This window comes from Corylus avellana, chromosome 4 (assembly GCF_965113065.1).
Source record: "Corylus avellana chromosome 4, dhCorAvel1.hap1.2, whole genome shotgun sequence".
Taxonomy (NCBI): domain Eukaryota; kingdom Viridiplantae; phylum Streptophyta; class Magnoliopsida; order Fagales; family Betulaceae; genus Corylus; species Corylus avellana.
This window is the reverse complement of record NC_142493.1, coordinates 9,018,341-9,045,768: the sequence shown is the minus strand read 5'-3', so window position 1 is coordinate 9,045,768 and position 27,428 is coordinate 9,018,341. Positions and strand designations below refer to the sequence as shown.

Below are 27,428 nucleotides of genomic sequence, written 5' to 3'. Positions count from 1 at the left end.
TACATCCCAGGAAAGATGGACATATCGTTTTGTTTGTCAGTTTATTTTCTGTTTTATATTGCTAAGGGACTAGCAATATGTAAGTTTGAGGGTGCGATAAGCGTCGAATGTTGCACATTCAAGCCACTTAATTTGCATATGTTAATTCCTTAGCATTGTTATTTGTTTGATTTTTGTGTTTTAGGTTTTATTTGGCAAACCATTGAAAATGGGGCTTAAAAGGCAAAAGCTGGAGGCATTCTGGACTTAGGATCGAGCGCGCATCCTTAGGATCAAGCGCACACGGGCGTACAGTGCACGGCAAGAATCCTTTTATAGCTTGGAATTGGTTTTTAGTCTCCTAATTGGACTGGGAGCCTGACCTCTAGTTTTTCTAGGGTTTCTAGGGTTTTTAGGGTTCTCCTAATCTCTATAAATAGGCCTCTAAACATTGAAAATAAACACACCGCTTCTCAGAGCTAGAAATCATAAAATTGTCTTTGGAGCTTAGAAGATCATGAGTGGCTAAACCCCTTCATGGGGTGTTGATGTAACCCTATCCAAGCACAATGGTTTGATTGTATTTAATTTCTAGATTTTCAATTTATGCATGTTGATTGTATCACTACGAGAATTGCTAGTTTTTGATTCTGTTCTTAATTATTAAATACAATTGTTCTTAAATTCCAAAATCAATATTTGTGAAATTCTTCTCTTGTCTTAAAAAGTATTTTACTTTGTTGATCTCAAATCATTCTTGTTTTCTGTGATTATGAGGATGATGGTTATACAATGGGTTTAATTGACATATGATCAATAGGATTTGATAGGCCATGCCTAGGGAAGACGGATTGTACTGCACCCTAGTTTAGTGTAATTTAGGTAGACAGTCTATGCCAACCGAAGATGGGTTACACTTATTCATTGATTGTATGTATCCTGTTAAAGAATTTGATAATTTATACCTAGGGAAGACGGATCGTACTGCATCTTAGTGGTTAGGTGAATGATCTGTTCCAACCGAAGATAGATTATGCTTATTCTTTAATAAGGTAGTTTCTTGTTTATTTATAACATGCATAGAATGAATTTCTGAGATTCATTATGATTAGCCATTGTTGTGCGGATAGAGGTGAAGTCAATACCCTACACTCTCTCTCTTGTTTATGATCGTTCCAAGAAAGCCTACCCCAAGTGGGATATTATGGTTATCAGAGAGCGACCAAATGATGCAGTGCACTCACGAGACCCTCGTCTCTATTTACAAACCCAACAACAATAAGAATGATAACATCCTACCCTTTTCATCTGACACAATGAAAAGTTCTCTAAGCCACACATTGGTCAACTACTACCCGCTAGCCGGCCAGCTGTGGTCGGCTGAAGGCGGCCAGTTCGAACTCGATTGCAACACCATGGGAGCCAAACTAGTGGAAGCATGCTCTGAAGCAGAAGTGGATGATCTTGGTGATTTTACACCAACCGGGGTAGTCCAAGATCTTGTTCCAAAGACTGATTATAGTACTCCGATTAAAGAGTGGCCTCTATTGTTGGTGCAAGTGACAAGATTTTGTTGTGGTGGCTTTTGTGTTGGAACAGCCATATGCCATACTCGTGATCAACCACTTATGCCTCCGCGCTTTGATCATATAGAGTTTTCCAAGCCCCCACTCTTGATAGGTTCGTTGGACATGAAGGCAGAGCAAAAGAAGAAAACCATTGTCACCTTGTTGAAGGTCACTAAAGTCTAGAGAGCAAGTCAAGGGACTGTGGAAGAATGCCAATGAGATATCAGATCAAAAGAACATGTTGATGATCCTGTTAGAATATTTATTCTCTATGTTAAGATTTATTCCCTTATTTATTCTAGGGTTTCTTCGTCACTTTTTTTTTTTTTTTGATAACTAAAGCCTTTGTCCCCTTTACACGAGTTGGGTAAAGCTCGAGTTTTTGCCTACAAGTGCAATCCCAAAACTTGTTTGCACTTAAGGGGGGTCGAAGGCTTAGACATAATGCTTCATGAGGTATCATGGCCAAGCGACTTATCACTTGAACCAACCGCTTGAGATTAGGGTTTCTTGGTCACTATTCCTGATCTCTTTATAAATATCATTTATTATGAAACACACAAGAAATTTCAATACACTAAAGATGTAGCCCTAACGCTTCATTAATCTCTTTGTATGCTTCTGCTCTATGGACATGTCTTTATGGGGGGCTCTTATCGAAGCCATTGAGCTATGCTACTGGAGTTACTAGGGAAGCAACTAAGAGAATGACAGATGAGTACATAAGGTCCGCTCTTGATTTTATGACAAGTCAGGATAATGTAGGTGCACTGAGGATCAACTTTAATGTCCATGGAAACACGGAAGCATCTTTTCTAGGGAACCCCAACCTTGTGATTGCGAGCTGGATAAAGTTGCATCGTTATGGTCGAAGAGTTTGGGTTTTTCTTCTTTTCTTATTATTTTCTTATGATGATGATTTCCATTCGAATTATGTGTAACTAATACTTTAGTTAGGGCTCGATTGAAGCCCTAATCATATCTCTTTAGGATTTATATATTGGCGCATTTGCTACAATTCATATTGTGATACTTAACTTAATTAATTCCTATGTTATTGAATTTCTCACATGAATGTGCTTGATCATCATATGTATGTGGTATGGATTTGTTATTTAAGTCAATTTGTATGACCGAGTCCTGGGCTTAATAGAGTGACAAAAGAATCCCATCACAGGTTCTTCGATTAATCAACATGAAAAACCAGAAGTAGATACCATGCTCTAGACTTCATGTGTTTGTCGATCTCCATAGATTTATGCTTTCTTGAAGAACAACTTAGTAGATACCATGCTAAATCTTTTGAAAGGGAAAATAATTAGAGTAGATACCATGCTTAATTCATTGCTTAGGGAGATCAATAGCTTAAGTAGATACCATGCCCTTAGGTTGGCAAACATTGGGTATCTTGATATGGTATTAGCATTGGCATATTTTTTATCTTATTCAAGTATGATTAGCAGTGGATATCAAAATCCTACCCTTTCATTCTTATTATTTCAACTCAATATTTTATCTTGTTTAATTCAGTTATTTATTTAGGCAATTCTTTTAAGCGTAATCTATATCAATCCTCGTGGGAATGATCTCGTACTTGTTTTCTATACTATCGTTTTGATCTTGAACACTTGCGAGTAAAACGTACATCTAATCGTCTCTTAATTAGGTGGATATTTGCGCAACATTATTTGGTTATTGTGGCTGATCCATTACCCAACAAATTCTAACTTCTAATCTTTTGTGTGAAGCTTGTAAATGCCTTTTACAGAGTATTTGCGTGAAGCATGTGCTCTCTCTACGGACTAAATTTTGTTTTACTCTCTTTCCTTTATCTTACTTTGTTGTTGGAATGCAGATTCTAATTTCTTACTTTACGCTCCATTTGTTTTAATATAAAAATTTTATGTCGAAAATATTTGCAATCAAATCATTTTGTTTAAAAACAAAAAACAAAAAAGATTTTTCGTAAAATATTTTCGGAATTTGGCTCATATGACAATGAGCGATGGTAGAAAACAATCGACAACTTCCGTTAACCTCCAACAGAGGCCCAGTGAACTCCAATGGTGGTCCAACAGCATTTCGGTGGTTTGAGAAAGACGAACTCAAACTCATAAAATGTTTATGAAATTTAAAAATAAAAACTATTTTTCGAAACTAAGAAAGCGTTTTTTGTCAAACCCATATTTTGTGTTTTGTGGTATTTGATGTTTTTCTCTTAAATTGCACGATTAGAAAAGCTTCCTTTATCTACAATTCCTTTTCTAAATATGGCCCATGAACACTAGTGAAGGCTGACTTCCAGGGTTTGTGAGAATGGGTACCTAACGGTAATATGGGCCTGATCTGTATGATTTGTACTTGCAACTAAATCCTCATCCATTTGTGCTAAATCCTCACCCATTTTGTTCTCTTTCTTCAATATGAAGAATTTCATAATGGAATCAATGGAAAATTAAAGAGAAAAATAGCGAAAGAAAGAGAGAAATGGGACAAGATAATTTTGGATGGCTCAGTGTTAGATACTTGCTTCCACTTGAGAATTGGCTTAAAGGCGGGTTATATTGTGCTCTTATTTATTAATATATTTGCATTACAAATGACTCCCTATTTATTGGGAAAATATTTGGGATAAGTGAAGAAGACAATGCAAATAAGATAATCAAATTCAATAATTGATTTGATTATAATCAATTAACCATGGAGATGGAATATATAAATAAATAATCAAAAAATCAAATTAAACCTAGATTGAAACCTATATTCCAACACAATATTCATTACTTTTCTCCAGATTGTTTCTTTGCAATCTGACCAATTATGGGTTCAACCAGTGCCTCAAGGTCTTCCTTCAATGCATCCACCTACATTTAGAGACATTTTGAAGGCCTAATTAGACATCTAAACTAATGCACCATTTAATCACATTTTTCATTTGAAAAAGAGATTTTTTTTTTTTTTCCTTTCCTTTGATGCATCAGTTGAATCAAACAAACTGTTTTGTTTGATAAAAATGATTAGGATGTTGGTCAATTAAGGACCAAAATACCTAAAAAAGACAACAGAAAAAACAAAGACAAAAAAAAATACCTTTTGAATGAAATTTTCTGTCAATTGAGCATCATGGGCAGCCTCTTCTGCAACATGTTCGACAAACAAAGCAGCTTCCTTCAGCTTGCCTTTCTCAGGCAGCTTATCTGCAACCTCTGCTGATATTTTCTCTGCAACAGTCGCCACCTTTTCAACCACCTTTGCAACGCCTTCCACCTCTTCAACCACCATATCGGCCTCTCCTAAAACATCATTTCCATTAAAAACAAAATAAAATTCACTGACATTACTAGCACATGACAAAAATTGTTTTAATATCATTTTTGTTTTGATAGATTTTCGAATTAAAACTTTCACTTTTGTGAATTTGGCTTAAATGCTGTTAAAAAAGAAAAAGAAAAAAGAAAAAAAAAAAAGCACATTTTCTATAGTTTTTTTTAACGGTTCAAATCTACTTCTACTCTCTTTCATAAAAAATTTTGAATTAGATAGGGACCGTCGTAAAAGCTATATAGAAGATGTGCAGCAGTCAGTCAGCATCTACGGCCTATTTGGATGTGTATTTGAAGAGCCTAAAAGTGCATTGAGCACTCAAAAAGTCTATTTGAAAAAAAAAAAATAAATAAATAAAAAATACCCGTTTAGTAAAAAAATTAAAAGTAATTTTAAGGGTTAAAAAGCCAAAAAATGGCCAAAAAATGCTTTTTGACTTAAAAAATTCATTTTTTAAATGCAATCTCAAACATGCTCTAAGCGTCCTAGCTAGGTCAAGTTTGTAGGTCAAGTTTATGTTTTTCCAAATTATACTCTTTAAATCTAGGAAATACTTATTTTTGAAAGTTTTTTTTTAAAAAAATAAAAAAATAAATAAAAAATCCCCCTGTCCAAGCAAAACTTTAATTCGATTTAAGCAACTAAAGAGACATAAACAATAATCTTATTACCAAAAATCATGTTTACTAAATTGTACAGCTAAATATATATAAGAGAAGCATAAATGAAAAGATTTAGGTGTAAATGTTAATTTTAAACCATATATTAATGAAAAATTCAGCAGCGACTATATATATATATATATATATATACCTTCAATTCTTCGTAGTTTTCCCCAATCCTGGTTCCACAACGGCAGCGAGATAGCCAATATAGAGCCCCAAACCCATTTTGCCCTGCATTCATGTTAGCTAGGTAAGCTAGGTAACTCATCAAAACTCTTTTTCTCTTCGTCAATGGCAAACATGCCGCTTTTTCGCGGCATAATCAAGCTTACTTAGGTGTCGTCAATGATAACTTATGAGTAGCAACAACAGATCAGTTAATTAAGGCTGTTATATTAATTATTTGAGGCGACTTTTATTATTATCAGTGACACAAATAATAATATAATTTTTCTTGATTGAGTAATTGCAATTAGGGCGGAACTAGAACATTTAATTTAGAGGGGCAAAATTTATATATATATATATTTTTTAGGACCACCCTATGCCTTGATTGCAAGTTTGCAACGACTAATTAGCGAGGTCGTTAAAGAATAAAATTCTTATATCAATCTGTTTGAATGTGCACCCATTTTTCTTTTTCTTGAAAAATTAAATCGTAAATTAGGGTATATAATTATATACATACCATCGAGGGAAGAAGAGCATTGGAGGGGCTGGTGCTGGTGATTGAAACTTTCCATTTCCATGATTGACCCTGGAATGATAATCACCAGATCAACATGTAAAAAGTATGAAGAGATTATTTATTTTTGAAAAATTAAGTATTTGGAGGAAAGGGTAATTACTTATTGGCATCGAGTTTTGTTTGCGTTTTGCTATTATTGGTGCTGAAGAACTGAATGACCCTTCTGTTCATCCGATTATAACCCCCATTTCCAAGCTTATAATCTGCAGCAAAACCGCTGGCACAGCGGCCGGAGAAAGATCTCTGATGGAGAAGAAGTTGAAGAATACTTGGCAACTTGTAGGAAACCCAGGAACCTGTTCTAGACATATTGAACTATTTTCTTCCTTATAGACGACAATGACTATATGTATATATATATATATATAAAATGAGAAAGTTGAATAAGGCGGGGGGATGAAGTTTGAAGCTACTTTTCCAATGGTGATTACGTGTGGGAGTGCTTGGAAAGACAAGAAATTACGGTGGAATATAGAGGAGCACGTCAAGGGATGAGGTAATATGCAGATTTGGTCACTTCAAGATAAGGTTTACACACTTGGCAATGAAGGCTAAGCTTCTCACACGTTCCTTGCAAGTTATAACTTCATACTCTTTCAAGGCTTCAAACAAACACCCTTTTATCTATCTTTACTTGAATCATATGGTTGCTTGTTGGAGTATGGGAGAGAGGAGAGAGAGGGGGGGGAGGTAGTTAGGCTTGGGCTAAGCCCAATGTTAGCTCACTAATTTTCCTCGTGTTCGGTGTAAAATACTTTTCTTTTCTTTTTCTTTTTTTCAATGTTTGAGTGTTTAATGCGGTGTTCAACTTAAAATGTATTTAATTGATTACAAAAAATAACATTCACAACGTGTAAAATGGTATATGCTTTTTATCTGCGTAAACCATTTTGCACCGCTCTTCCACACTTTGGTAGCCAATTGTGAGAGCCTTATGGAGCCGACCTGCTCAAGTAGATTTCAAGTTACCCAAACACCTATTAGGACAGGTGGGCACCACAAAAAGGCTTCTCACAATTTTTCTCAGAAAACCTTTCATTCTCGCAAGTTCTCTTTCTCCGCAGCTCATTTTATCCGTCTCTCTTCCTCACAACTCCTCAAATTATATGAAAAATAGTCGACGATTTTCCATACGAATCAAACCTCGAAAAATATTTTTTAAACAATTTTCAGGATTATAGCAAACAAGTAAAAAATTGTCACTTTTTTCAAAAAAATATTTTTGGCTGAATTATTTCTCTGACAAAACATATTTTGGACTTCTAAAATTAGTTTAGTTTGGAATTTTTATCATGAGAGAGAGAGAGAGAGAGAGAGATTATGTTTGAGCTGAGGCAAAACTTGGTTGACTATATCCTGTGCGTTGGATTAAGCCTTGGGGTTGGAATAAAAGCCTAAAAGAAGAGAAAAAGATTAGGTTTGGGGCGAGCCTAAAGTTGGTCCACTATCTTTCGTCTTGAATGAAGGGTTGGTGTTTGGGTGGAAGAGTCAAATTACTTCAATATCTTTATTTTTTATTTATTTTTTTGACTCCTGGTATACCTAATGCACCAGCTTGCTTTACGTCTGGGAGAGTGGGGAAGCCTAATTGTTGTTGTTGACAAGTTGTTGTTGAATATTATATCTTACATTAAAATCTAACCTAATAAAATTGTCTTATGTAAATTTTTATATTTAGGTTAATTATTCTTTTAAATGAATTGTTGTTAGATATTACATATTTTAATTGAATAAAATATATAATTGTAGCTACTTGATTTTAAATTAATTGTCGGTAGGTTTTTGCGTGAGAAGAAAACTTAATTTTAAATTACCAGATACATATTAGAAAGAGCATATCTACATAAACGACCCTGTCAACCAGTTAACCATAATTTTCTACAAAAAAAAACATGGGGATGTTTTCTTGATTTGTTTATTTATTCATTATTTTATACTCAAATTTTGGGGTCGTTATCAAACCTTTATATATATATATATATATATATATATATATATATATCCTTATTATTATTATTATAACATGAGACACTTGATATTGAATCTTGCTTAATTAGTCTGGCGATAAGAGTAATGAAAAAGAGAAAGACTTAAATTAATGTATCATATAGCTCATTAGTTTAATAAATTTTCAATGGACAAAAAAAAAAAAAAAAAAAAAAAAAAGAAAAGTGGTCCAATTACATGAAGACAAAGCACATGATAACTCTCTCCTCACCACATAAAAGGTAGGGCTGGCTATTTTTAATACAACTTTGAAAATGATTCGAAAAACATTTTTCAAAAATTGCCAAATATTTTTCATATAATTTGAGAAGTTGTGAGCATGAATTACAGAAAAAAGAAACTACAAAAGAAGAGAATATGTGAAAATAAAAGCTATTCATTTTTTTTTTTTTTTAATGAAATAGCTATTTAACATAACAAACGTAACCTAAAGCCCTTTACTTTGTAATTTATTAAGGCCCTTTTCCTTTAATATATATATATATCTTAAGGCCCTTTATTGTTATGTTTTGTCCGATTATTATTTTTCAGGTAACTATTGTTCACATAAAGTAATGCTAGAAAGATGTCTAAAATTTTCTATGACTTGAGTTTTTTTTTTTTTTTTTTTTTTTGAAAGATTTATGACTTGGGTTTTAAAATTACCATTAAATTTAAGATGATCATTATTAGATTTTGATCTATCCGTGATTTTAAAACTCAAGTCACATTTGAAATGACACAAGAAAGACTCTAGTCCTTCTCTAGAATTACTCGTCCACAAAGCCAAGAAAATAAAAAATAAAAATCTTGTCTACGCGAAAATGAGGAGTCCCTGCATTTTACTTTTAAAAGAATGAAATTATGATGAATTATTTTAAAAGTCTAGATTAAATTTTCCAGATTAATAGCATATATTTTGCCATTATACTTAAAATTTTAAATAAAAGTGATATTAAAATCTGAGTGCAAACCAATTTCACATAGAGGTTTATTATATAGTATGCAAAAATAAGAAATATGTTCACTTACTCAACTTTCGCCTAATTTTTAATTTTTTTTTATGAAAACTAGCAAATATTATGTTCCCGCCAATCAAATTATGACACATGTCACCCACAAAAATCACACAACAATAAAATAGTTAATGATAATAGGATACTATTAGACCCATTTTCCACCGTGAAATTAAAATATGAAGGATATATGGGCAGGTAAAGAACACCAAAAAGTCTAAAGATGCCGCCATAAAATAAAACAAGAAAAACAAAGTCAAAACAATCAAGCAGAAAAGGATCGACGCGTATGGGCTAAAGATAAACAAATCTCCATTATCCTCAAAATTCAACCATCATCCCCCACCACTAGTGAAAAGAAGTGGTCTCTTGCATCAGCCTTCCCCCATCTTCATTTCTTTTCTCTCTCCCTGTAGCCTGTTCAACAACCACCACCCAATCTTCCTCTCTCTCTCTCTCTGCGATTTTGATGATTTCTTTGTTTGAACAATCAAATCGATTTGTATGATATGGGTTTGCTTCATAGAAAGCTGACAGAAGGAGCAGCCAATTCAACCTGGGATCCGATCTGTCAATTACCATGTTCTTCAGCTCCAAGCGTTTGTCCACCACAATGTCTCGCTTTCTGCCCTCTAAGCTGCTTAAATGTTTACTCATCTTCGATCCCTCCAGCAATTATTCCCTCCACGTTGAATGAAGAATCAGACAAACCCCACAAGATCTCTCCCTTCTTGATCGCCACGCTTACACTTCTCGCCGCCGCCGTTCTGGTTGTTTGCTGTTATGCCATCTATTCAAGGTTCTATTTACGCCGGCGGAACTCAAGCCGGACGGTGCCGCTGCAGCGGCAAACGGAGGCGACCCACGACGAGTTTCTTGACGAAGATGATGGTCCGGTGGCGGTGGTGGACCATCCGATCTGGTACATCCGCACCGTCGGTCTCCAACCGTCTGTCATCAATTCCATCACGGTGTGCAAGTATAAAAGCGGCGAAGGTATTGTTGAAGGAGCAGAGTGCTCTGTTTGCTTGAACGAGTTTCAGGAAGATGAGACTCTTCGACTTTTGCCGAAGTGCAGCCATGCTTTTCATCTTCCCTGTATTGATACGTGGCTTAGATCGCACACCAATTGCCCCATGTGCCGTGCGCCGATCGTTAAAAGCACAGTCCAGTCGCCGTCGCCGGAGCCAAATGTGGAAAATTCCGGTCAAGGCGAAGAAACCCAGGTGGGAAATTCACAGAGGAGTGGCGGATCCGGTGGGGAAACAGTTGATGAAGTTCGTGAGCTAAGGATTGTGATAGAGGAGGAAGCTGAATCAGCCGTTGAAAGATGTGAGAATTCGAATGAAGAAGTAACCGGCATACAGCTGATGAGAAGATCAGTTTCTATGGATTCTTTGTCAGCATCAAAGATAAGTCGTGCTGTTGCCAATATTCTTCCTGTCAAATCTGATGGGAATTCAGATACCCGATTGGTAAAATCGATCGAATCAAATACAAGAATCGTTCCAAAGAGAGTAGAAGGGAATCAGATTTCGATGAGATCATCGGGTAGTTCTTCAAAAGGGAGATCTCTGCCAAATGGTCCTCTTTTCATGAGGAGATCGTTTTCCGGTAGCTTTGGCACGGTTTTCCGAAGCTTTTGAAATTTTCGTGGAATCAGGTGAGGTGAGTTGCCTGAAAAACTCATATCTGAAAAGCTCTCAACAAGCTGAGGGTTTACAGAATTTTCATCAATAATGTAATATATTTATATAATCAAAGTGTATAGTGACAGGAGGAAATTGAGATTGATCCAAAAATAGGATTCATCTCAGGCGCAATGATTTCATTCTATATATATATATATATGATTCAAATTATGTAACGAGTATTTTATACTCAATTTGATCATCCATGGATATATATACTGCCGCCACTTCTTTTACTGCATTTTCATTTCAAAATGTTTTCACCTGCAACAAGTTATTTTGCTTGAGTTCATCAAGAAGGATCCTTGTTTTTCTTCATGGATTTTCATTGATGATTATATGAAACTGCTTCAATCTGTGGAGGAAGAAGAAGACCTACAATTAATGCTAATGCACAGTATCCCTTTTTTACATCGAAGACTTTAATTTGGGCAATGAAGAAATTATTGATTCTCATTAAAGAAAGCTAAAGGCACAAAGAGAACAACGGGAAAAACGCTACTCATATTTCTGCTATCACTTTGAAAAGATTAGCCGATCTCTCCCCAGTTAAATCTATGATATCTTTATCATGGTCACATCACACATCACTTCAAAACAAGATATGGCTAGCGTTTTTTTTTTGTAAGTCGTTAAAGCAACACCTAGAGATCTAACAGAAGAGGAGAATAATAAAGAGAAAACAAAGAGCAATCACATGAAAGAGCTATAAATGCCACCATCCTGTTGAATATCACATGCTAACTCCCAATTGCCCAATATATTGTGAAACCAAGGACAAAGATAGCAACATGTAAGTAGAGTACTGCAAGCTCAAAGATAACATCAACATAGATCCTCACCCACTTCAATTCACTAGCCTCACTCAACCACTTTCAGTAAACAGTATTCTGCCGCTTGCCATGCCGATAGTGTCATCCTCCGGGAACCTCGCATTTGTGCTAACAAACACTTTCATATTCTCATGACTATAGAACAATCCACCCTTGGTTCATTTTGGATATCCATCAAACAAACATATTTCTATCTTTGGTTCCAACTTATTAGACTTTCTTTTCATCACATGTGCCGAACGACCCCCAAATGCGAATGTATCTCATACTAGGCTTTCGCCTCAACCACAAGTCAATAGGTGTCTTGGAAACAAACTTGAAGGGACCAAATTCAATAAGTATATTGCAGAATCTAGGGCCTGCCCTAGAAAAAATTTCAGGCTTTAGGGACATTTTTATTGTAACATTTTAAGCCCAGAAAACGTCCCTATTGAATTAGGGACACTCAAAATGGGATATTTTGAAAATGTTCCAACAAAAGTGATTAGAATAAAAATTAGGAACGTTTCAACAATGAAAAATATCCTTAAAAGGGGACATTTTAAAGTATGCGTCCCCTTTTAGGACTTTTTCACTATATATAGCACGTTTAAGGGGACGTGCTACAGTGAAAAACGTCCCTTCTCTTTAAAATTTTTTTTAAAAAAAAATCCCAAAAAATATTTATAATAAAATATATAAAAGATAAATCTAATGTGATTAATATCAAAATCTATATATATATATAATATAGGGGAAACTCCACTGAAGACCCCCGAATTTCCACTCATTTGGAAATACCCCCCTAAACTTTGAAATCTCTCAATTTAGTCTCCTGAACTTTCAATTACTCTCAATTTGGACTCCTCCATCAGATTTAAAACGTTAAAAGTGAGACAATGACGTTTATACCCCTGATTTTTTTTTTAAAAAAAAATCCACATTTACCCTTACTTCCAAATAAAAAAAATAAAAAATATATAAAAATATATAAAATATATAAAAATAAAAATCTGGCCGAGACCTATGCAAGTTTGCCCTATGACCAGCGTGGGTCTCTGGCTAGAGACCCACACGGCTCACTAGCCAAAGACCCAGCATGGGCCTCAGCGCACCAGATACCTGTGTGGGTCTCTACTTGAGAACTGCGTGGGTCTCGGCCAGAGACCCAACGTGGATCTCAAGCCAGAGACACACACTAGGTCTCTGAGACCCACGTGGGTCACCAGCAGACCCACCGTGGGTCTAGCTGACCCATCGTGGGTCACGGCAGACCCACGTGGTCTTTTTTTTTAAAAAAAAAATAAAAAAAAAAAGAAAAAAACAAAGAAAAGAAAATAAAATTAGGGGTATTTTAGTCTTTTTAGGGTTTACTATTAAAAGTTAATGGTTAAATCTGACAGAAGGGTCCAAATTGAAAGCAATTGAAAGTTCAAGGGACTAAATTGAGAAATTTTGAAATTTTGAGGAATATTTCAAAATAGATAAAAGTTCGAGGGCTTTCAGTGAAGTTTCCCCTACAATATATAAAACATAAATCTAATGTGATTAATATCTTGAGATTCTCATGCGATTTTTTAATCCAATACTCCTATATGTGATTGAAAAATGATAAAAACACAATTTAAACTCAACTTTGACCCAACTTTTCTCTTAAGTTAAAAAAAAAAAAAACTGCATGTGGAGTAGAGAGAGAACCTTAAACTAGAGAGAGAGAAAGAAATCTGGTCTAGACGTTGGACCAAAGTTGAGTTTAAGTTGTAGCTGTATCACACTTCTTTGTGATTAATATCAAAATCTAAGCATGACCCATCTGGAAATCAGTGTCTCAGCAACTATATTTCCCAAAATCACAAAGAAAGCTCCATGTCAAACAGTGATCTTTCAGCTCCTCATGCGCGTCTTATAGAAATCAACATCTAAAAAATAATAATAATAATAATAAAACTACCAAGGGATCGTTTTGAAATTCCATATCTAAGCCTATTTGGGAAAATCTTAGAAAAAAAAACGAAAAATATATATGATTTTAGGTCACTTGCAGATCAAGCGGGTTGACCCGACAGAAAACAAAAATAAACGAGTTGACCCATTTATGACCCAAATCCAATAATTTCGTGTCGTATTCATGTCGGGTTGGCGGGTCGTGTCACTTTTTGCCAGGTCTACTCAAGATGCAAGCTTGAGTTTGGGAAAAAGAAAGGGAAATAATGATTTTTTTTTTTTTTTTTTTTTTTCGTTCACCTGAAAAGTCACCGGAGAGTGGCGGACGGTGGTGAAGGATGGCAGCAGCTGGCTGCTGATGGCTGCTGATGGCTGAAGGTGGTTGTTGGACCCAAAATGTTGAGACTTGAATCCATTGGAATGGATTGGACCCAACACTTTGGGCTTAAGACTTGAATGGAGCTTTATAGGATATGTTAAATTGGGCCGGTTTGATTGGGCCAAAATAGGCCAAAACCAATGGACCATTGCATATGGTCTAACCCGAAAAGATATGAACCAGGTCTAACCCGTTGAACCGGATTGACTAATTTGGAATGGTTGGAGGAATTGACCCTGTTGGACCGGTTTAGAACCCGATGACCCAGTTAGAACCGATTTTGGATCGGGTTGGAGATGCCTTGGATGGATCCGAAATTGACCCGGTTGGACTAGTTTAGAAAGCGATAACCTGGTTAGAACCGGTTTTGGATCGGGTTGGAGATGCCTTTGATGGATTCGGAATTGACCCAATTGGACCGGTTTAGAACCCAATAACCCGGTTTTGGATCAGATTGGAGATGGATCTAGGGCTGACGTGGTGTGTTGACAAGCTACCACGTGGCTGTTGGAAATAGAGAAAGCTTTTGACACGTGTGGTACACGCGCCTTCACTGGCAGCCACGCCTTGGCGCGTGAAGCCCACCAGCAAGAGATGCTTCCGGCGCGTCCATTGTCCAATGGCGGTGTGCATGGCAGAGATTTGACCATCGGTGCCAGATCTGTGGAGTGGTGCAAAAACCGAGCTGATCCACTTGATATGGCGTGTGGAAGAATTGCAGCGGCACATGGAGGCGCATTAAGTGGCGGACAAGACCTTCTTGAGGCGCGTGAGGGCGCGTGGAAGCTTGGACGCTCTAGATCTCTTCGGATCTGGACTCGGAGGCGTCTAATCTATCATTTGAAGTGCAGCGTGAAGCTCTGTCACAGCTGTGGTGGCGCGTGTGGCACGAACAACAATTGGCGTTGGAGTGTGGTGGCGCGTTGGAGGGCCGATAGCGGCGGATCTTCCACAAATCTATAGATCGGTGCCTCGCAAGCATGAATCTAGGATAAATTTTCCCACATGAGCCTGCAATGAAAGCGTTGAAGAGATTTTGAGTGGAAAACCGCTTGGCGGCACACAGACAACCAAAATTTGGAGGTCACTGGAGGGAGCGCCGGAAAACGTCAAAGACGTTTATTGGAGGCCACAAGGAAGTGGCTTTGATACCATGTTAAATATATTGTGGAGAGTGAAAGAAAGAGAGCATAAGCATAACAATGGACTACATTGTATTATTCTTTTCTATATTATGACATGTTTACATAGTTCTCTATTTATAGAGAGAGAAGAAGTAGTAGGCAAGAAACCTTAGACTAAACCCTAGAATATGTAAAGAAACATAATAAAGTAAATAATATCAAATATTCTAACACCTCTAATTTTGTATTGGATTTGTATCAAGTTTATGAGTCATGTCAAAAATTGACTGAGTGTAGTATTATGATCTTGTCAAAACATGAGTATAAGACTATATATATAGATCAACTATAACTCGACCCATTAAATTAAACCAACCAAACTCTTCAACATTATCCTCTTAATTTTGTGTTGAGTTCATATCAGGTTGCAAGTTTGGTCAAATACATTATTGGCCCTCTAGTGAGAACTCATCTAAAACGTTTCAAATCTGTGCGTCACGTGGTCTTTTTCTCAAAGCAACTTTGAGAAGACAAATAATATTTCCCACTACATTTATTTACCTAGATCTCTACTCCTATACATCCAACTTTGTGAAAAAATTAAAACACCTTTCTTGCTCCTTTATATTCAAATTCATTGATCATTTCCGACAACATCTCTCGTCATATTCATCATGGCTGCAACAACTCCACTGGTTTCCGAAGCCTCTCACCCATCTCCCACTCAATTTTCCAAGACAACATGTGTCAAAAAACTAGCTGAATCACCAAGCCTCACCTCCATCCCTTCCACCTATGCTTTCACCAAAGATCCCCAAGAAGATGAAGCAGTTTCAGAAGACCCAGAAGACCCAATCCCCGTGATTGACTTCTCTCTGCTCGCCTACGGTACTCCTGATCAACGGTCCACAATCATCCAAGAACTTGGCAGGGCCTGCAAGGACTGGGGCTTCTTCATGGTAAAATATACGAAAAACTTCACCATGAATCGCGGGTCTTACATTGTTAACTTCAAATTATCAAAAATTGTGTCGTGGGTATTTCATTTTTTAGCCATTTTCAAATTATATATCAAAAGTAACACATGCATGCGTGGTGGTCTGATCTCAGGTGATCAATCACGGCGTGCCGGAGAGGCTAATAGAGAGAGTGATAGAGGGAATCAGAGGATTTTTCGATCTGACGGAGGAGGAGAAGAGAGAATTCGAAGGGAAGAATGTGTTGGACACAATCAGGTGCGGAACGAGCTTCAACACGTCATTCGACAAGGTTTTCTTCTGGAGGGATTTTCTGAAGGTCATCATTCAACATCCTCATCACCTTCATTTCCCCAACAAACCTGCTGGATTCAGGTACGTTCGGACATTTATTTTGAAACTATTTTTGTAGGTAGAAGGGGGCGACCAATTATTGCTAACTAGACCTTAACGTATCATAATAACGTATACCTACTAGGAACTAGCTAGTGACAATAATGCCCCCACATTAATTGTGCAATTTTGCATAAATTACCTAATTGTACCAGTTCAAGCAACGAAAGTTTTATGTATATTTTTTAAGTAATGCTAGAATGAAGACTTCTGATCATTTTATTAATTATTGAGAGGTAATGTAAATTTTAAAATTATCATTGAATTTAGAATGAATTTATATTAAAATTTGATCCGATGGTATACCTTTAGAGGGATAGAGAGAAAATAAAAATTTTCCTTCAATATTCATACTCTCACATATAATCTTTTGAAATCACAACCTCACATTTGAGATAAGCAGGATACTAGGGTCGACATAAACATTACTTCATTTATATTAAAATATCATTGTCATTGTTAGAGCAAATTTTCAAACGGCAGGATGGGCAACAAAGCTCTTGCAAAAAAAAAAAAAAAAAACTAAAAACAAAAAAGTTGACTAAAATTTATTGGTCCCTAAGAGGATCAGAGACACTCCAATGGTTAAGTTAGTATTCTCTCTTAGAGAGAAAAAGAGAAATGAAATGAAGAGTTTTCAAACAGAGAAAGAGATAAAGATTTATGTCACCTTTATTTTTGGAGAGAGCTTTCAGACTTGCTGAATATGCTTCTGGACGCTTGCTGGCCAAGTGGCGGATTCAGAGTTATTTAATTATTGCCATATAGTGGACTGCTTGGGGGATCCTTTTCTATTAAATGGGCCTTATGCTGAATTATTATACCCAACATATATAATGCAAAACCCTGTATTAGCAAAAATAAAGAGAGATTGGTATGTATGTAAATTTGCTTTACTTAATATATATAATTATAAACAAAATGGGGAAAAAGGGGTTGTTTTGACTGGTTTCCTTGGTCTTGTGGGCAGTGAGGTTTCGTTAGAGTATTGCCAGAGAATCCGAGGCGTAGTAAGGGAATTGCTTAAAGGCATATCAGAGAGCCTTGGATTGGAAGCCTCCTACATCCACAAGGCCATGAATTTGGAATCAGCTGGTTTACAAGCATTTGTTGCAAATCTATACCCGCCCTGCCCGCAGCCGGATCTTGCGATGGGTTTGCCACCTCACTCAGATCACGGCCTCTTGACTCTCGTCACACAGAATGGAATCGGTGGCCTCCAAGTAAAACGCAATGGCAAGTGGGTCAACGTGCATGCCCTTCCCAACTCCCTTCTAGTCAACACTTCCGATCAACTTGAGGTGATGATCATAAATTTAATTATTAATTAAATTTGAATATATATATTCAATTGTTTTTTTAATATCTCGTTTTTAATTCATAATTATTATTACAAAATTGATTTGTGTTGAATTAGGTTGTGAGTAATGGGAAGTACAAGAGCAATGTACATCGAGCAGTAGTTAACAAGAAAGCTACAAGGATTTCTCTGGCCATTGTGAATGGGCCACCACTCGACACCATTATCGGCCCGTCACCAGAGTTGGTGAAGAAGGAAAGCAGCCAACCAAAATACATCGAGATCAAATATAAAGATTACTTGGGACTTCACCAAACCAACAAGCTTTATGGTAAAGCCAGCTTGGATCGCATACGGATTTCCAATGATGTTATGTAAAAGGCTTCCATCGGGCAGCTGATTTATGCTATATCCTAATTTGCTTGAATTTTAGAAAGAACTAAAAAAAAAATTCCTAGCTAGATGTATTTCTTGTATGTTTTTTTCTTTTTACTTGGGTTGCGCCTTTTATGATTTTAAATAAATGGAGAAATCAGCTTGTTGGTATTTACCTAATTGCTTTTCACCTTCTGCCCAAAACTTTTGAACTTTTCAAAGATTTCAACATTCCAACACATTAGGTATACTATACATAACCATATTTAGAGTAATTATTTGTGATGAAATACTCATAGTCCTAGGGCTATACATGCATAGTGCAGTTATTTTCCGCTAACCGTATATCATGTAATGGGATTCGGGTCTTATTTTAATTTTTTGAGTCTTCTGTAGATGTCTATTAGATCATACTTTAAATAATTTTGAAAATAATTTTAGCTGATTTTTGGTGTTTAGGGCATATTTTAGTGTTTTTTAAGCCCTAGCATCACAACGTGGGTGTAAGTACGTGAGATATGATAAAAGAAAAAAAATACTAAACCCTATAACAAATGCAAAACATCATTTTGATGTTAAAAAGCAAATCGAAGTTGTTTTGGTGAATTTATTATATATATATACCACAAAACTGTATCCAAATCTATAAATGGATATCGTAAATAGTGAATAATTACAGTAAATATCCAAATCCATACGTACAACCCTACGTAATCTCCTCGTACTAGGAAAATTATAAGGCCACATACATATATATGTATGTGCTAACTCAAGCACATTATTAACCCATACTCTTTTGCCAAAAAAAAAAAAAATCTTCATCAATAATTTTACCCTCCAAACATGATTAACACAATGAGAACTCATCTAAAACGTTTTAATGCTGAGTCATTGGGTGTAAGTGTATGGTCTATTCTCAAAGCAACTTTGAGAAAACAAATAATATTTTCCACATACACTTATTTCCCTAGATCTCGATCTCCACATATGCATCCAACTTTGTCGAAAAAATAATATTTTCCCCAAGCAACTTGATCCGACAAGATATCAAAGTGATCCTTTATTTATTTATTTATTTTATCCAATTAAATCACCCTTTCGTGCTCCTTTATATTCACATTCATTCATCATTCCCTAACTCCCTAGCTCGTCATATTCATCCATGGCTGCAACAACTTTACTGGCACTACAAAAAAACAATTTTTTTTTTTTTACTGAAAATTTCCGACATTTTATGGTGTCTGACACGTCAGAAAATTTTGCTGACATGTGTTGAATGTCAGAAGCATAGGGGTCAGTAAATTTTTTTTTTCCTGACGTGTTATTAGTTAGAACGTCAGAATTTTCTAACGTTTTATTGTATCACACGTCAGAAATATTAGCACGTAAAAAAATTTTCTAACGTGGCATTTCTACCACATCAGAATGTTTTCTGACATGGACGAACTCCCACATCAGAAAATTCTGACGTGGGAGTTCTACCACGTCAGAATATTAGGTTTTTTTTTTTTTTTTTTTTCCTCATTTGTTTGTTTGTTTTTCTCATTAGGTTTTACGATTTATTGTTTTTTTTTTCTCATTTGTTTTTTTTTTTGAATTGACAATTTCATAAGGATTCAAGAGTAAATCATTTGAAGCACATCTTCCAAAGCCAACAACTCTTAAAGACTTAAAGTATGTCCTAATGACTTGTAGTTGATGGATCTGGTAAAAAAAAAAAATTATGAATGGTAGCAAATTTAGAAATAATGACATGTTGCATTTCACATGATAAAACCATGCAGTAAGAAAGGATGTATGTACAGAAATTCAGTTACATATAATGGAATTCAACATTCAGATCTATCAACATAAAAAATAAATAGAGAAAGCCATGGAATAACAGGTAGGTTATTGAGTTAGTTCAACAGTTAGATTAGGATACCAAACCAAAATGGAAAACAAAATCCAACCAAACTAATACGTCCTATATGACCAGGTTATACTTGGCAATATGCAGAGGCCATAGTATACTTGGGGCATATGTAGTTATAAAAGACTAGGGCTGCAAAGAAGAGTCTAATTATATTTTTCTGCTACGTAAGATTCTATATTCTTACAGATGTCATGTAAATATTAGTGAGTCCTGTATATATTCTTACAAGGGCTGCTAGGAGCTGAAAATTCTTGGGAGATTCAAGGGCAGATAGAGGAAATTTGACAATATTAGTGAATCCTCACACCAGTATGAGACTTTTATTTAAAAGTACCAGCTCATCCATAAAAGTTCCTCTTAAAACTCATCACTTCCATAAACACACATCCAAAAAATTACTAAGTCTTATCGAACAAGGAGAAGGAAAACAAAAATGACACATGAACTATCACATTTATGTGGCAATTAGTTGTTGCACAATGGACATTTTACTTTTTAAAGTGAACTCTCATATTGGAGAAAGCTTGATGTATACTCAGATTGTGAACTCTCATTTTGAGGTGCTGAGTTCATACCGTTATTTCCAAAGGCTTCCCAGATAGCTTGATGTATACTGGCAACAACATCCACGAGCTTCTTTACAATTTGCAGTAAGAAATAATTTCGAAAAAATATGTTACTCTACAAAGAGAAACAAATACTCTACTCTATCCTGTCGATAGACAAGACTGAATAAAGTAGAAACTTTTCTTCATGACCTACCACAGAATCTTATTAAATCAATAGGTATTTATATTTGATTGCCATCTACATTCATAGAATTGCCATTTACATCAAGAAAGGTAGTATAACATTTATTTCACAAAGAACAAGAAAACCTAACCTAAACTAGCAGTTTAATTTATAAATTGAAGCATAAAGTACCTTCAAGAACATAAAAGCAAATTGATAATTGATTTTTCTACCGGTACCCAAATATCATAATTTTTCCACTTCAAAAAGAATAACAAGTGCTCATAGTTACATACCCCTTCCAAATTTGTAGACCATAGAGATTCCTTCTTTTCTTCCTCTTCTCTCTCTATCTCCTTTCTTTCTTTCTTTCTTTCTTTTTTTTTTCTAATGCAAAGAAACACTCAATTATACTTTTGACCTCATTATCTCTCCTACAAGAGGCCCAACCTATTAAACCCTAAACGAAGTATTGATTAAACATCCATAAAAAAATACTTACTATTTATCATATAGACATAATTACATGTATCACAAACATGCAGTCTCTACGTCAATCATATACAACCAAACTATATGTGTTACCACGAATATAGACTTAATTACATGTAACGTTAAACATCAACAATACAAGAACAAAATATATAATAGGTTTACCAACTACAAACTCACATACAATGCTCATTCTAGGTCGATAGCTTCCTCATTCTCCAACCTCTCCGCATTACCTGGAGATGATAAAACAATCAATCAGGAAACAATAGGTACCTTTCTTATCAGGATCCTAAGCCAAACACAAAAAAGGGCACCATAACAACTTTAACATATATACTAACCAAAATGACATTACTATAATAGAACAAAAAATGCACTAACTACAAATAATAATAATCATCAATGCAATATCTATATATATTCCGACTAGAAAATAATATCTTTCTAAAATTAGACACAAACACAATACTAACGTTTAGTAGTAGAAACAATAACAAACATCATCAGGGTCACTATCAACAATAAGAACATCAAAAACAATACTAAAAGCAATCAAATGTATTACCAAACCAATGAAGAACAAAACATTTTGCAACAAGAGTGTCCACACACACACACACATGCAGATATATATATATATATATATTCAAGAAAACCCAAACCAAAAAAAAAAAAAATTGCATTACCTGATCCACTCTCCACCGACGATCTCACCCCCAAACGGGTTGGAGATTCTTGGTCTGGCACATCCTTAACTAGAGTCATATCAGATGAGGACCTTAATTGCAACATGGACTCAAGCTGACGAAAACATGCCTCATACAAAGTGTTCATACTAGCCTCGCTCTCAGCTAGCCGCACAGCAACCTGCTCTCGCTGTGCATCTAACAGCGCAGCTATCTCTGCCCTGTGCCTCTCCCTTTCAGCTTGCTGCTCCACTGCTCTCGTTGTGTCTCTAATAGCGCATCCATCTCCTGCTTGTGCTTCTCCCGCTCAACATGTAGTGCAGCTTCCATCATTTCTGGGACACCAGAGCTCCCGGGAGGTTGTGACCATGGCGCGACTGGTCTATAATAGGAGTGTATGCTGCCGCACACATGTAGTATACCTATTCCAACCTGGCGAACCTGACTAGTGTACTTCGGCTTATTGCCTATCCCCTGTGCGTACGCATCGTCGGGTGCCCACCGTACGATGCCCTCGGTTACAGATCTTCTACCAGCAAAGTCAGTGGGAAGTAACTCCTTCATCCTCTCCTGTAGGCTACACATTAAAAGATGCAATTAGAAATATTAAATTAAAATACAAAGAAATATACATTAACCAAGACATATCGGTTATTAGTAGCATACACATCTCTCACTGACCAAGTCATTTGGATATCCGCCATCCTTCTTCACACGTGTGTTGATGTAAGATTACGCTCGTGTTGGCGGAGTCCCGGTATTTATGAGCTACATAAACAAATAAAAGTTAAATAAAAAAAACATAAACATAATCAACATAAATATTATATATATATATATATATATATATATATATATATATATATATAATTGATCAAAAAACACACATACTTCTTCATGTGTAGCCCTGACATAGCTCTTTGACCCGGTGCAGTAATGCTCCTTGTTCTTGGACCAGATTCCTTTCATATATGCAGCATATTCCTACACAATTAACATTATTAATATTTTATTCTAACATATTCATTTTAATAAAACTAAACAAAATCTACTAAAATATGTGACTTACTTGATTCTCTTTACTACACCATTTCTCCAATAATATATCCACGTCCGTTCTGTTGTACGTAGATAATTGATCCCCTTCCCTAGTCTTCACTGTCACCAGAGTATCGTCCGACGTAATGTGAAGACTCTGCTTCAAGTCATACCTCCAAGTCTTATGCTTGTTTCGCATATCAAGAAAAGCGTCTTGTTTTATGGCCCCGATATCACACTCAGGCGGGATATAGAAGTGCTTATGCATAAATTCAAGCGTATATTTATATTAACATACAGCATGTATTTGAGATAAATATATGAATATACAAATAACTATCATAAGTACAATTATATTTAATTATAACATACCATCAAGACATACCAAATATCCTCCTTCCTACGCTCCGGTACATTCTTCCACTCGTCGTTAATCCTTACATAAGTACTGCTCCTAATGAACACTCCGGTCATCCGTCTAAATTTGGAAGCACTTTCTCCCACAGGCTGCCACGCGGGGTTATGCTCACACACGATCCTCTGGCCAGCGGGGATCTCCCACAGCTTGTGACATGACTTGACACTCAAAACATGGTAACTGGTGGTGTCATTTTGATCTACACCTAATACATTAAGGATTTGAACAAGTTAGTTACATATTTAAACTAACTACATATTGAAATAAAAACATATTACGATTTTTTAGCACATATACTTATTTATCGTTCGAACCTCATCCACCGCCAACGGGCGTGTAGCGGCATCATCGGAATGCGTGTCCTGCGCGACACCATCCTCATCACTCACATTGCTATCCGGGGGCTGTGTCTCATCACTATCATCCACCTATGATCCAGTGGGGTACAGGTACGGCTTGAAATGGCTATGGGAAACAATCCCCAGATCACTCAACTTTGTGACGTCAAGCGTGAAAGGTGTGGATGTGCCCGGCTCTGGCGGAGTATGCTGAGAATCTACATGAACGTCACCACCAAAGCCCACTTCCTGCCCCGCATGGATCTGCCCTTCCACATGATGTGGAAGTACTGGTCTATACCCTTCTGGCTCCATATCAGCCCGTGGGGACGAATGTAACGCATGGGCGGCGAATGTCAACCGCACGGCCAGATGCCTCTGTGCTTTTCTCATTCCCCTATAACTCATATCTCCCTGCAAAATACGTTACAAACCAAATTAGTATTTAAAATAAGTAAATAGGTACAAGTATATGTAAAGTAATCACACATTTAAAATTTTAAACATATACTAGTTACTCAATATATTATATATCGTTTCCACAAACTATATATAAATTTTATGGTTAACCTAAAAAGCAATTACAAATTAATGTAAATATTTCTTTAAAAAAAAATAAAAAAGAAATAAAAAAAAAATCAAAGATAAAGGTGTACTCCAATTTCATTAAATGACATACGTTTCAATTGGTTCTAAATCGGGTCGAACGTAATCGACATCATCAGGTGCGTTAACATGATCATGATTAGTACTCAAGAAGAGGGGCTCAATCTCGTGGTAGTTGACACTAAAATCGTCAGACCCTTGACCCTGACCAACATCATACACATTTCTAGGTTTAAGCCTTATAGCGCAAGCCCAATCTGGATTCCTTTCATCTTCGATGTAAAATACTTGGTCAACTTGTGAAGTTAGCACAAACGGCTCATCCGTAACCTTCTGTTCGGTGTGGATAAGGTTTTTGAAATTGACAAGCGTTATGCCATACTCGTCAACCTTGTACCCCCTGTCCCTCGTATTGTCTACCCAATCACACTTGAACATAACATACCATCTCCTATCGTAGTACTCAACCTCAATTATTTGGGTTAACTTCCCGTAATACGCTTCGCCATCAGTACTCAGCACACACACGCTGTTATTTTGAGTCATTTTTCTGATATCAACTGAAAGAGTGAGGAACAACTTCTTGTTAACCACATATCTATTATACTTGACTGCTGTTTCCTTTGGCCCTCTACAGTGCATTACCAGTTTCTCCCCCAGCTCTTGTCTGCTTAGGTCGTCCAATCCATTGACCTGCGTACAATGGAGGATGATATATAAAATTGGTGAATAGGATTTGTACGCGAAATAGATATACAAGTCATTTAACTAGTAAGAAGACATTATTCTTACGTAATCACGATACCAATCGACAAATTGTTCGAAATGTTGGTTTTTCAACTGATCGTCCGCTGTTTACCCTCTAAGCATTTCCATGTGCATCCTACAATTAGAAATTAAATTCATTATAGTAAATTAGAAATTAAGGTTGTACAAGGAATGGTAGGGCATGTACTAGTGACATGACTCACGTTCGTAACGGTAGAAACTCGTCCAAGTTAAACAATATATATCGATGAATTTGTGCCAGTGTGATACAGTTAAGGATGACTCGTGTTCCCGCCCCCTTACAACCATTAGGGTTTCTTTGGGCCTTATTATGAAACGTCGGTGCGTCATCCAAATACATCGAGCAAAATGTCCCCAACTTAGTTGCTATATAGCCCTCTGCAATACATCCCTCGGAAGCCGCTTTATTGCGCACATTATATTTGAACCCCCCTAGGCTCCTGTATATAAAAATCAATCAATTAATTGCAGTGACTCACTGCCTTTTAGTGGTGAGGAAAAAATAATAATAATAACTTAACAATCAAAATTTACCTCTCAACCGGATACATCCACCTATACTGCACTGGTCCACGCACTTGGCATTCACGGACAAGATGCAGGACAACATGAACCATGCTAGTGAAAAAACTAAGGGAATATACTTGCTTCATCTTGCACAAAGTCACACAAACTTCACTCTAGAGTCGGTACAAATCATCTAGTGTCAGCATAGTTGAACATATGCCCTGGAAGAATGTTCCCGTCTCAACCAAAGGTCTAACCACATTACTTGGCAATGACCCACGTAAAGCAATAGGTAGAAGTTGTTGCATTAGTATGTGATTGTCATGACTTTTTAAACCCGTCATCGTATGGTCTTTGAGTCGTACACATCTAGAAATATTCGAGGCATAACCATTGGGTACTCTCACATCCCGAAGCACTTTCAAGAAACTAGTTTTATCTTCATTGGACATCGTGTGGCAAGCTGGGAGCATATAGTTTTTTCCATTCTTCGTAAATGGATGAAGTAGACGTCTCAATCCCATCTCTTGCAAGTCTTTGCGAGCATCGTAGTTGTCCTTTGGTTTTCCTTTTATGTTGAGTATTGTGCCAAGAATGTTGTCGATCACATTCTTCTCTATATGCATCACATCAAGGTTGTGCCGTAATAAATTATCCTTCCAATGCGGGAACCTAAAGAAAATACTCTTCTTCTTCCATAATACATGATTGGTCCCTTCTGGTCTGGTGTTGGGAGTACTCTTCTTCCACTTCTCTCCCTACTTCTTACTACTGTCTGGCTTTGACTTGCCGGCATCCTCATCTCCAAATGGCATCCCTTCTAACTGTCTTAGGATTTTATCTTCACTTAGCACATCGGGTGGACATTGTAGTTCTTGGTTACCGTCAAAATTTCTTTTGTTCTTCCTCCACGGATGATCCAAGGGCAAGTATTGCCTATGACCCACAAAACATCATTTGTGGTCGTCTTTTAACCATCGAGACCTTGTTGACTGCATACAACAAGGACATGCCTTTGCTCCCCTTGTAGGCCACCTTGACAGATCTGCGTATGCCGGGAAGTCATTAACTATCCACATCAATTGTGCATGCAACATAAATTGTGTTTTAGTAGAAACATCCAATGTGCGTATCCCTACATTCCATAATTCCTTAATTCCTCAATTAAGGGCTGTAGGTAAACGTTTATATCCATTCCAGGTGAGCTCGGGCCTGGGATAATCAGGGATAATATGAAAGACATTTGTTTCATACACATCCAAGGAGGCAAGTTGTATGGCACAAGCATTACAGGCCAAGTGTTGTGGGATGTACTAAGGTTCCCAAAAGGATTAAATCCATTTGATGTTAGTCCAAGCTTTACATTCCCGCTGTCCACCGCAAATTTTGGATATGACTGATCAAATGACTTTCATGCTTTACCGTCAGCCATATGCCTTAATTTGTTGTCCTTTGCCCAGTTGCATGCCACTTCATATGGGGCGATGTATATTGTGACATAAATAACTTTTGTAGTCTTGGTATGAGTGGAAACCACCGCAATACTTTTACCGGGCGTATCTTACTTGACGATATGGGTTGACCATCTTTGTCCAAATGAATTTCATCTTTCCACTTAGATTT

General features: G+C 36.5%; 2 protein-coding genes and 2 pseudogenes across 2 annotated transcripts; 3 read left to right on the top strand and 1 right to left on the bottom strand.

Moving 5' to 3' along the window:
* Positions 1–1,145: 1,145 nt before the first annotated feature.
* Positions 1,146–2,488, top strand: LOC132178009 (hydroxycinnamoyl-CoA:piscidic acid hydroxycinnamoyltransferase-like; annotated as a pseudogene).
* A 1,703-nt stretch (positions 2,489–4,191) lies between these two features.
* LOC132179787 (uncharacterized) lies at positions 4,192–6,601 on the bottom strand. Its single transcript, XM_059592560.2, has 5 exons — positions 6,385–6,601; positions 6,225–6,293; positions 5,685–5,767; positions 4,638–4,840; positions 4,192–4,411 (listed from the first exon to the last, which is right to left on the bottom strand). The coding sequence occupies exons 1-5, from the start codon at positions 6,591–6,593 to the stop codon at positions 4,328–4,330; spliced, it is 648 nt and encodes a 215-aa protein (XP_059448543.2). The 5' UTR covers positions 6,594–6,601; the 3' UTR covers positions 4,192–4,327.
* Positions 6,602–9,551: 2,950 nt separating this feature from the next.
* Positions 9,552–11,198, top strand: LOC132178533 (RING-H2 finger protein ATL54-like; annotated as a pseudogene).
* A 4,629-nt stretch (positions 11,199–15,827) lies between these two features.
* LOC132179665 (2-oxoglutarate-dependent dioxygenase 19-like) lies at positions 15,828–18,368 on the top strand. Its single transcript, XM_059592419.2, has 4 exons — positions 15,828–16,195; positions 16,347–16,588; positions 17,577–17,907; positions 18,024–18,368. Exons 1-4 carry the CDS (start codon positions 15,911–15,913, stop codon positions 18,282–18,284), a joined length of 1,119 nt encoding a protein of 372 aa, XP_059448402.2. The 5' UTR covers positions 15,828–15,910; the 3' UTR covers positions 18,285–18,368.
* Positions 18,369–27,428: the final 9,060 nt, after the last annotated feature.